Source organism: Mixophyes fleayi, chromosome 12, assembly GCF_038048845.1.
Source record: "Mixophyes fleayi isolate aMixFle1 chromosome 12, aMixFle1.hap1, whole genome shotgun sequence".
Lineage (NCBI taxonomy): Eukaryota > Metazoa > Chordata > Amphibia > Anura > Limnodynastidae > Mixophyes > Mixophyes fleayi.
Genome location: NC_134413.1, coordinates 73,941,196 through 73,953,325, shown reverse-complemented (window position 1 = coordinate 73,953,325; position 12,130 = coordinate 73,941,196). Strand labels below are relative to the sequence as shown.

Here is a 12,130-nt window from a genome sequence, read left to right as displayed (position 1 = left end):
CCTCTGTTATGCCATACCGTGAATTTTGGCATTAGCAGGGGGCAGGGTCATGGGGACGTGACAGCGGCCCCTCATGCACTTGTCACATGACTGGTACCTCATACTTACAAGTGGGCACGAATGAGGTACCCGTTTCAGCTACTGATAATGTAGTTAAGTACATAGTACTGATTCTGCCAGTCTAATGGTTGCCTCCACTGTGTACAAGAGTCAGGAGCTCTTCCAGTACGATAACTTAGGTCAGGCCTGGCCAACTTGTGGCTCTCCAGGTGTTTATGAAACTACAAGTCCCATCATGCCCTGCCAGCTACCCGCTGGCTATCTACTGGCAAGCATGCTGGGGCTTGTAGTCTCACAACACCTGGAGAGCCACAGGTTATTGTGAAACTACAAGTCCCATCATACCCTGCCAGCTACCTGCTGGCAAAGCATACTGGGGCTTGTAGTTTCAGTATACCTGGAGTGCCTCAGGTTGGCCAGGCCTGCATCAGAGCGTATGGGCATCTTTCAATAGGTACCGCCGCCCAGAATGCAGCCATTTTGGAAGTTATGTATATATCAGAGGGTTATTTTATATCACAATTCTGCAATGCAGACGTGTATATCTGACCAGACAGTGTGAGAGGAAGAAGGGTAATGTGTACATGGGCTCACCCACTGGGAGCTATTTTTAAAAACAGCCCCCTCTGTTTTCTTTGAAAACCACTTCTGTCTCCTTCTCGGGAAGCAGAAGAAATAAACAGGAAAAGGGAGCCTCAAAATGGAAAACATCTTTAATGGAACGTGTGGAAAAGCTGAACGGCTACAAGCCCACCCGGCAGCCTAATTATCCACCTTTCCAGCGTTACAATGCTTTGTAACAATCACTCTTAATTTCTTAATTACCAATCCCCACAATGACTTTTTCCTGCAAGAGTTTCCGAATTGCTTCATTTTTTTGTCCTGAAAATGCACTCCGGGATGTCAAGATGGCCGATGACAGCTTCCTGCCAAGGTAAGGATACAGGGAGGGGGGGTTCCTGTTTTTTTATTTGGGTACATTAAATGTTAATATTCAGCTATACAGGAGCAAGATTGTGGGAGCTTCAAGCACAGAGTTTATTCCAGTCAGACCACTGTACCTCACTTGTTGTCACTTTAGCGAAGGTTTGTAAAAGAGGATTATTGTGTTGCTATCAAATTCTGTATTTTTAATATACCAGAGGGGAAGAAAGCAATCAAATGAAAGCTGGCCAGCCTCTTTTGTCATGTTTATCCGGTAATCACAGGGCAATCAGAAAATATAAAAAAATATTTATTTTTAATTCCACCTGGTATCCACGCGCAGCGGAGGAAGACATTTTGTGGACTGGAGCAACTTTAATAAGAATGGAGCATATCGACAGACAAATGATTGGGCTGAACGTTGGTACAGCCCACAAAATGCCTACCTCAGCAGTTCTCAGTAATAATGGTTTAGCCCGTGCCTGACACCACCAGAGGTAATTGCAGAAATACATTTCATGCGCAGCATAATGCACCTTGGTATTGCGCTTGTATGCATAGGTGGCCCGGACATGCACACAGCAAGATGCAGGCTTACGCTACAATTTTGGGAGATATCCCTCCCCTCCAAAATTATTAGAATGCTTAGGTGTGCAAGGGTATAGAAAATATGGAGGTGCTCCATGCAAACATCACATCAAAAGACCAAACTACTACTACTTTAGAACCACCACGGTCACAAGATCATCATTATGACCATTTATTTGTATAGCGCCACTGATTCTGCAGCGTTGTACAGAGAACTCACTCACATCAGTCCCTGCCCCATTGGGGCTTACAGTCTAAATACTATAACATACAGAGAGAGAGAGAGAGAGAGAGAGAGAGACACAGAGAGAGAGAGAGAGAGACAGAGAGAGAGAGAGAGAGAGAGAGAGAGACTAGGGTCAATTTTTTGATAGCAGCCAATTAACCTACCAGTATGTTTTTGGAGTGTGGGAGGAAACCGGAGCACCCGGAGGAAACCCACGCAAACACTGGGAGAACATACAAACTCCACACAGATAAGGCCATGGTCGGGAATTGACCTCATGACCCCAGCGCTGTGAGGGAGAAGTGCTAACCACTGAGCCACCGTGCTGCCCACTAGATAGAGTTTTTCCCCTAAAATATTATTATTACATGTTACTTGTGAGCCCAACCTTCGCCAGCTGAGAAATAGTTCAAGCAGCCAGGAAGAGGCCTAAGAACGCACCATCTACGTCTCATTACCATAATCTCCCTCTGCAAGATGAAATTTCATTTTTTGCACCCCTTCACACAACTAAGCACAATATAGCAAACAGTGGCCCTTCTCAATGCACAAAACAAGGGTACATTCATCCCAGACATCTGAGAGACGATTTGTTCAAACGCTAGAGGTTAAAGGTTAGTGACAAAGCAGCAAAAATGTGGAGCCGTTTTGCATCGTCCGATATGAAGAACTGGCTAAAATTGGCCGAGTGACCTTCCGCACCTCTTATTGCCTTCCAAAGGTCCTGATTTTTGGAGAGATTTCACGATTTGCAGACCTCAAAGGGCTCATCAGGAAAGCGGGTGGGGTTTTTAATAAAAAATAATTGTCCCTTTGTGGGCGGGGTTTAGTTGGAACGGGAACGAGGCTTTTTTTGTCCCGCTTTCGAGATTCTAAATGTTCTGAGGTATGGTGTATTGTGCACAACATGTAAACTAGATATTGTATAGAAGGAGATATTTAAATCAGGTTCAAGGGTGTGGAGCACATTTAAGGGGGCATCTTGGCTCACAGGGCCTAATTACATGTGCTCAGAGTAGCCGAGAATGGTTGTCGGCCTATACTTGAAATGGGTCATTGTCTGCCCCAAACAGGCGACTTTACAAGGGAAAGTGCATTTATAAGCACAAGTCATTGATTAATATAATAAAACTGACATGAAATTAAAGAAGTCCCACTGTCCCCTACACGCACTATTAAATGAGGACAAAAACGATCTACGTATAGATATTTTAGCTACAGACGGCTGGCAAAGGAGAGACAGACAACCCCCGATCTTTGCTCACAGACCGTACAGAGGCTGAAGATAAAAGGATGCAATCTAGCACATGCATTTCCCGCACAATAAAATCAAGACCGTTTTTGAGGCCTTTATCCAACCGGTATCTTGATACCAAGTAACATCCACAGGGAACGACGACAATGTGATATTATCTTGGATGAGAACCTTGCTCTGGCTGGTATGTGGTCCCCTGAAGCCAAAATGGAGACATATTGTTTCACTCCCAGCTGCACAAAACTCTCCTATTATGTTGCCCTATAAAACATTCATAGCTCTATAAAACGTGACAATGCATGCTCCCGTGAGGGCACTGCCCAAAACTACACTGTGTTTTATATGGACAAGACACACTAGCCTGGGGCCTTTAAAAAAATAAATAAATAAATAAATTGCTGGAGCTGGCACCTATCCCCATCATTACGCTTCCCAGAGACAGTGTTATCTGTCGCTACAAGCGGACAGAGCATCGCTTCCATGGCCGCTTCTCCGCAGCAGTCACCGGCTGCAATTCCCTTCTACCAAACACTACACAAGCACCGATTGTCTGTAGCGTTACAAAACGGAACAGATCAGGGGGGGAAACCCTTCACAGAGAGCCAGGGTGTGTGCTGGCATCGTGAGTCATAGCCCCTGATCTGTCATTAACACTCACTGGCACTGTATTACACCAATGCAGATGGACGACACTGGTACTGTATATGGGCAAATCAGTACAGCATAGAACCCCAGCACCGAGGATACATTTAATTAATGCATGGGCAGCACGGTGGCTCAGTGGTTAGCACTTCTGCCTCGCAGCACTGGGGTCATGAGTTCCGACCATGGCCTTATCTGTGAGGAGTTTGTATGGGTTTCCTCTGGGTGCTCCGGTTTCCCCCCACACTCCAAAAACATACTGGTAGGTTAATTGGTTGCTATCAAAATTGACCCTAGTCTCTCTCTGTCTCTCTGTGTGTGTGTGTATGTTAGGGAATTTAGACTGTAAGCTCCAATGGGGCAGGGACTGATGTGAATGAGTTCTCTGTACAGCGCTGCGGAATCAGTGGCGCTATATAAATAAATGGCGATGGTGATGATAAAGCCAAACGCTGGATAAAGACTACACATTATCCACCATCTGGAGACAATCAACAAAAAAAAAAAAAAAAGCGTATTTACCCAAATAGGATTGTAGTGTAATTAAACAATATGGGGCATATTCAATTGTTTACTTTTTCCGCCGCTGAAAAAGTTATTACCCTGAGCTGAAATCCAGCGAGAAAAGTTCCGTAATAATGGTATTTATGCGCACTATTACCGTAATAAAGGTAATAGTACGCGGGGCGTGTTACTTTAGGCTGCAATGCCAACAATTGAATATGTCCCTATATATTTTCTCAATATATGCTTAATTGTAATAATATTTATTAGAGATCAACAGTCCCGATTTTTGCAGGACTGATCCAATTTGTGGAGGACAGAAGGGGAGAGTCCTGACAATGGGGAATGTTATATTTTACGGCACCCATTAATAAAAATGACTTGGCACAACAGAGTTCTACTAGCATGTAGCGGTCACTAAAAATGTCCCCACCACCAAAAATCAGTGCAGGAGGAGAAAAAAAAAAATATGCTGACTCATAGCCTTCACAAACAAGCAATGCAGGATATTTAAATTTACGAGACCGCTCTAAATGCGATTGTGTGGAAACTGTGGCGATACAACAGCAACCAATCAGATGCGTGCTTTCGTGTTCTAAACTAGGCTGCAGAAACGACATTTAAATCTGGTTACACCGGCCTTTGCTACATAGCTACCTGCAGAACAGTTTTCAGAAATGTCCCCTTACGACTTTCTTGCCTAATTGACAGAGAATATTGAACAAACAGAGAGAGAAACAAAATATCTTAAGTCAAGTGCAAAGTACAAGGTTTGATAAGGAAACACAAATAGCAGGCGGGCGCATGAGAAAGTCAGAGGGGTCAGGTGTAAGGACACATTCCTCAACATGTTTATCAACAATTACACAGCACCGTGCCGGATTCCGTATAACCAGTTCAGCCCTGTGTACCAGTGCTTGGAAAGGCCTCTACGTCTATAATGCAAATTAACATACATAAAAGAGCCAGTTCAACACTTACAAATATGCATGAAAAAGGTTTCTGGTAGTTGTTCTAATTAATTTGCATTGCAAACATAGGGACTATTGACCAATAAGCGCAGGGTAATCCATAAACCATTTTGGTCCCTCTCTCCTTACAAAACATGACTTCCACGGGCTGGTTGTGACAAGTTTAAAGCAAGATATAAAAAACGGTCTAAACCGGTTAGAAAATGAAGGAGGAAAAATAAAATAAAAACTAACATTAAGCTATATAGCCCTCGACACAGTTTTGTGCCACTAAATGTACTTGTTTAGTATAACATTTTGAGAATTAAAATTGACTATCACTATTTGTATGAGCCAATGTATGCCCTTTAACGCAACTGCTGTTTTATGAAATAAGATTGTGCACATTTCGTTTTTATGCAGTACATGGAATTGCTACTGTGCCTTGGTACATGGCATAACACTGCTATTTTCCATGTCTACATCTAAAGTACCTACGTATCTAATTTTTTTTCCCCCAATCTTAGACCTCTCTAGCGCCAGTAATCCATATAAAGGCCACAACAAAGGAGCTCACAAAATATTAACTCAGCAAAAATGAAACAACCTTTACGTTGCTTGGTGCACCCTACCATAAAGCCTTCACTCACTACTCCGTTCCACACGGCAATACAGACAAAATCTCCCCTGGCTTGGACAGGCAACGCAGAAGTGGAGATGGAGCTCTCTGTGCCATAGCCGGTACATGCCAATAGTGCTGGCACCTTCACTAGACAATCTTACCCAAGAAAGAGTACATTTTAGAGGTTACTGAAGTCATTAATGACGACAGAGAGAACAACACCTTGTCAGAGATGTTACAGCAACCCTTATGGGAAGGCACAAGGCCACACTGCCTGGAGTCTCGAATAACTTAGTGGTGGCTAAGAAAAAAAAACAAAAACGGAGAAAGAATGAATCAAAGACTTATAAACCCAAATCTCACAGCAAAGCAGCAAAATTCCCCTAAAAATAATTAACCTTAAAATACTTGCTGTCGGGGGCCAACAGAACCAAACACTTTCCTTAACAAAAAAACCTCCCTCCTCTGGGTTCAAGAGAGGAACTAAGAAGAGGTGTATAGGGCGTACACCCTTGTTGCTCAGAGTTCAAGGCTAAACGTACACAAAACACCATCATAGCAATTCAAACTAGTTTCAAGACTATTGCATATCACTCTACAATCTCTCAACTGAAACGTCTCATTTTGGTTAGCAATTATTGCAGCCTTCAATATATACGTCCTCCCTAAACTTCTACACCCAAACCTTACCAAGACGAGTTCCAAATAGAACTCTTAAAAGACATCCAGCAAATTTCAAAATTCATCTGGATGGGCAGGACACCTAGGGTACAGATGTGCATACCGTACAAACCGCAGAATGGAGGAGGTTTGGGAGCACCCAACACGCTTAAATATTATTACGCAATGGGCATGTCACTATGCATTCTCTGCCACGTACCCCCTCACTATAGACTTTAAACAAGCAGACGCCTACGTATTTTCTATATCTTCTTCACTACCGATTAAGTCCCAGCACCGACCAGCGGACATAAAAACAATCCCAAAAGTATCGTTCCAACCTGGGACCAACACACCAGAGTTATCAAATGAGATCTCATCACCCCCTCTTAGTTCCCCTGTGAAACAAAACCGTTTCACAACAGGATTAGATCTCCAAGGATTCCACAATTAGAGTGAACCGTAGCATACAATTCATCTTCATCATTTATATAGCGCCACTGATTCCGCAGCGCTGTACAGAGAACTCACTCACATCAGTCCCTGCCCCATTGGAGCTTACAGTCTAAATTCCCTAACATACAAACACACACACAGACAGAGACTAGGGTCAATTTGGTAGCTGCCGATTAATCTACTAGTATGTTTTTGGAGTGTGGGAGGAAACCTACGCAAACATGGGGAGAACGTGCAAACTCCACACAGATAAGGCCATGGTCGGGAATTGAACTCATAACCCCAATGTTGTGAGGCAGAAGTGCTAATCACTAAGCCAATTCCTAGATTTGCCAACTTTAAGATTATCAACCAAATTTGCAGAATTGTGCTCTCGAATATTTCTGTCCCACAGTAACAACACACCTTCACTCCATATTTAAAATTTCCACACGTGGTCAGAGAGGCACCATGTTGTCCATATGGAGGTCACATGGACAAAGATCCGCAATTTAATCAGGACAATAACCGATGATACCAGATACATACCAAGTGTTGCATGGCACACCCAAAACTTGTAAGACATATTCTAGACATAGCCAAACTGCCTCCAACTGGGAAAAGATAGAGCCGCCATCCCTATCTGCTTCAATCAATAGTATCTAATTTCTAATTAAAATATTGCAAGGAACACATTGCGACCATTCTACGCAACATTCTCAAAAGCAACCCCATGAGCACCTTGCACCGGCCGCTATAAGGCTGAACCCCCGTTAACCACTATTTGAATCACACTATTTACTCACAGGAACTCATCACAAAGAGACTCATTGTTGGATAGCTGTTTGGTGTTCCCAAACATAGTATACTCTCCCCACTACTCCTCTGGTCCTCCATTAGAAACATAGCTTGTTCTCTTCTTCCCTTTCCCAGTTTCCTCTCTGGTTCTACTTTGTTAATTGCTAAAACACCTAATAAAAAGTTGACTACAAAAAGAACAAAAAAAAACAAAAACATCTAGAAGTGAGAAGAGAACAGTAAAATATCAAGCAAGATGGATAATAACAAAATCATTGTTGTTAAAGCTGCCAGCCGAGAGAATATTTTTTTCCTAATATTCTCCAGGTAACCCCATTAGGATTCCTGCTTTACGCCCTGGAGAAGAGACCAGTGGATCTCTCCGGATCTTCTAACCTTGACGGCATAGAGGACCATTTTGCTCTTCATACAGAGAAGAACAGAAGGTATCTCAGGTCCTCAGAAGTTTCCACCATCTCCAGTAGATGATCTGATGTGGTGAGAGAAGAAAAGGACAAACTATACGAATCCAATGAAGAACACGAAGAGGGAGAGTGATCATAAAAATGCCAACAACACCACCTACGTGGAAGGGTTGTTAAAGTCGGCACGGAGTCTTTGAAGCAAGTTATGAAAATTATTTACGCAGCGTGGACCAACTACTAAGGCATGACAAGATTGTTTATTACTGTTACAGAACTTCACATTCATATCTGGGAATAGAGAATTGAGGGGGGGGGGGTCACCCTGGTACTTGTATCCGAAGTCCATCACTTGCTCGTTGGGACGTCTCAATTTTTAGATCAGCGTAAAGCGGGCCAATCATCCATCTGAGAGGATATGATTCAGATGAAGAATCCGAGGGGGTAACCCTCTGATGACACCAGGAACCCAACACAAGAGTACCTATGGGCCAAGTTTATAGGACTCACCAAACATTTTGACTGCTGATCCAGAACGTATCTCAAGACAAAATGTTATGAAATAACTTATGCATGTCTACTAAAGTCATGGACATAATATGCCAGGTTCAAATTTTAATTTATATGGGTTAAATATTATTTTATGGTTTACAAACCAACTTCTATGTCCCAAGGTGAAAGACATATGACTTGGGTTGAGTTGAGAGCATTGAAGCAAAGCACTCCTCCCTGCAACAAACACCAACCCCTAGTTCCCCCAGGGAGGTAATGATAAGACAGCTACTGTGCTGAGTGGAGCCTGGCCACGAACAGGAGGAAGAGAAAAACCCAGTCTCTTAAAAAGAAAAGAAAATGACAGAGGCTAGACCAGTCTTTTGTGCAGTGGACATGTCTTAGCAGGCCTTGCAATGATAGATGCTCACCAAGCAACTTCATATAGACAGTAGCCCCCTCCGGGTTTTAACTGGACAGATATTGCTCCTCCGAAATAAAGGGAGGTCAGTCTCAGTTTAAAGAAACCAGGGCCCAATCAGTCATAAACAGCATGGTAAAGCTATACGTATGGCCCTCACAAACAAGATTACAGCAATCCATGGTCTGCTAACAGATCTCCCTCTAAATGCATTATCCACCCAAATAACAGAAGCTTTGCACGACATGGAACTATTGCTTTCAGACTCCCTTAGAATAAAATGCACACAAAGAATGTGATAGATCTGCCATGCTTGAATCTTCCGCAACGATGCACAGATCACCACCCCCCCCCCCCCCCCAAAACTCATCACCTTCATTTCCTTGGTTCAAAGGAATTCTGCAGAAGCTAATTCTACATTGCAGGATGAATGGTCATCCTAGGTCTGTAGCATTGTCAGCAAGATGTCATGACTGTACAGGACCTGGGGCATCGTTCACAACAAATAAATAAAAAAAAGAATCTTGGAACATAATGCCTGGAATCTTCAAAGGTCAAGTATAAGGCCTTTAAACTAAAAAAAACTAAAATAGAAAAAAAAAAAAAAGGCTGTTCATTCATTACAAAATTCCATTTCACATCACCCATCCGAGTATCCAGTGATACTTTAGTTGCATCTTTAAGTCATGACCTCAGAACGCCCAAGGAAATTGCATTTCTAACTAAAACTGCAAGGTTAGCTGAACGGGTCGAACATTTTCAAATCTTTCCAATCTGTCATTCCCACATCTTCCCACAACCTTTACCGTAATCTTCCATGCAGTAAAGACCCCAGTTGCATTTTAAATAAAGCTATATTCATAACTGTATCCAGAAGTTCTACCCAAGCAATTGTTACCATTCACAAAAATACAGAACATAAGTATATGTCATTTTTGGGCATATCACAAGACCAAACCACAAATAACTTGCATTAGGCCTAGGAATTATTTCAAGAAGATTTTTGCAGCAGAATTAATTAAGTGCAAATCATTATCTAGATTATATTGCTTGCAAATACCAACAAATACAATCCAATGGTTCATTTATATGGTAAAGGACACACAGGAGTTGGGTATTGTTAAAAGACAAGAAAGGGGAGAAGGTTATGGGAGGGGATTAACCTGTCACTTATAATAAGGTGGAAATGTGATATTAAGGATAACATATATATTGTGTGACAGTCTCTTGAACCAAACTGAAATCATTCACTTCTGCAGATCATTTTCTTTCCAATTAGAATGTCACAAGCGTACATAAGATACATGTCAAAATATATAAGGTTTAAATAAATATAAAAGCAATACATGCTTAGCACACATTTTACTACATATGCAAAAGATTGATCAATAAAATACAGATATACCTTAAAGATTTTTTTTTTGTTACTAACATGCAAAATGATTGACACTCTTATAACTCTTAGCTTGCAACCTTTACAAATATAACAATTATACCACACTAGATGGAGATGGATAATTTTATACCTGTCAATGGAGGTCGGCGGTGAACTAATGCTCATTTTTGCAAGGGGTATCCCAAAATCCAGCGTTTCGCCTCCGAAATGGAAGAAAATAAAGGAAAATGGAAAATAAAATGTATAGGGTTTTTCACTGCATACAAATGCAAAAATGAATGGTCAAAGGAACAGACAGACCCATTTTGCATGGCCCTCCTTTCTGTTCCAACCCAAATAAATTCTGTCTCTTCCTTAGTGTGCAAAAAAAATAAAATAAAATAATATCCCAAAATTCTAAATAAATTCAACTTTACAGTCCCATGTTAAGATTTCCTTCACTTAAACAATGTGGCAAGTTGCAAAATCCCAAGATAAAACAAAAAAAAATCCATCAAATCTTGTTTTAACAGCTGTTGTCCTGTTGACAAGGCAAAGTTTTAACCCTCAGCGTCCAAAAACGATATCTTCTGCAGGGTTGTTCATTCTCTGCATAAATAAAATATTATATTCCTCCACATGGATAGTCCAGCTACAAAATAAATAATCATTTTTTTTTGTGTTTAAAAGACTCCTAAAACAAACAAAAACATTTGGGCATTAGGGAAAATACCCTTACAATGGGCACCAAAAAAAAAGAAATGAGCTAATAAAAATATTAGCAAAATAAAATGCAAAAAAAATAAATAAATACTAAAGGCATTTGCACAATTCCTATAAAGTAACCACAACAGGGAAAAAAAAGCAGTTTTGTTTTTTGTTTTGCAATGCGTCAATGGAGTTTTGTTTTTTTTCAATGAGATCCTTCCAGAGCTGATTTTCCTTCCTCTCCACTCGTTATTTTCCTCTTTAATGCAGATCCAGCTTTGCAAAATCCAAGAGGCCTGTTAGATCACCAGGCTTTCCCAAAGCCCCATAGCCAGCATGCTGCATCCTTCTCTCCACCCCTCTCTCCCGTTCCACGACCAGCAGGAAGGGGGTGCATGCAAAAAAAAATTGAATATAATGATATTGCAAAAATCCAAGGCACAGATTTGCAAGCCCCAAAATGCAGAGTGTGAGAGCAGAGAGCTAGGTGCCTGAGATAGAAGGAAAATCAGTTATTTTCTGTCTCACTAACCCCTCCCTCCTTTCTTTTCCTTTTTGGTTTTTTTTTTTTTTTTTCCTCCTTTCTTTCTTTTGCCCTCCCCCCTTCTGCATAAATACAAGCAGAAGCTGCAATAGACACAGACCGGGCTTTTGGTGATCCTCCTCCCCCCTGGCTGCTGGAGGCTGGGCTGAGCAAGGACTCCTGCTCCCTCCCTTCCTCCCCAATGCTTTCCTTAGTGACTGGGATCTGGGAACACACACATACACATATATATAGGACACATATATGTATATATTACAGGTATTGTACTGAGCTGCTTGTGATCCCTGCACATAATCATATACAACTCTAGTCAGTGTGCTGATATCTATTTTCTAATGGATAGGCATGGCAGGTCACTGTACTGTATATATACAGTAAATATAAGATCAGCTGTGTAAACCTACACACAAGTGAAATGTACAAGCTGCAGCTAGATCACATGTACCTGTGCATTTTGCTGTGCAGAATGCATGGGAACTCACACAGCCTGCGTATTTCATAGAT

The 12,130-nt window shown here is 41.6% G+C and overlaps 1 protein-coding gene across 1 annotated transcript in view; it reads right to left on the bottom strand.

Moving 5' to 3' along the window:
• Positions 1–11,598, bottom strand: part of ARHGEF11 (Rho guanine nucleotide exchange factor 11) — a 107,250-nt gene extending 95,652 nt beyond the window's left edge. Inside the window, 1 exon segment of the mRNA XM_075192181.1 lies at positions 10,526–11,598. Within this exon segment, the coding sequence (XP_075048282.1) occupies positions 10,526–10,560 (35 nt within the window). The 5' untranslated portion in view covers positions 10,561–11,598.
• Positions 11,599–12,130: the final 532 nt, after the last annotated feature.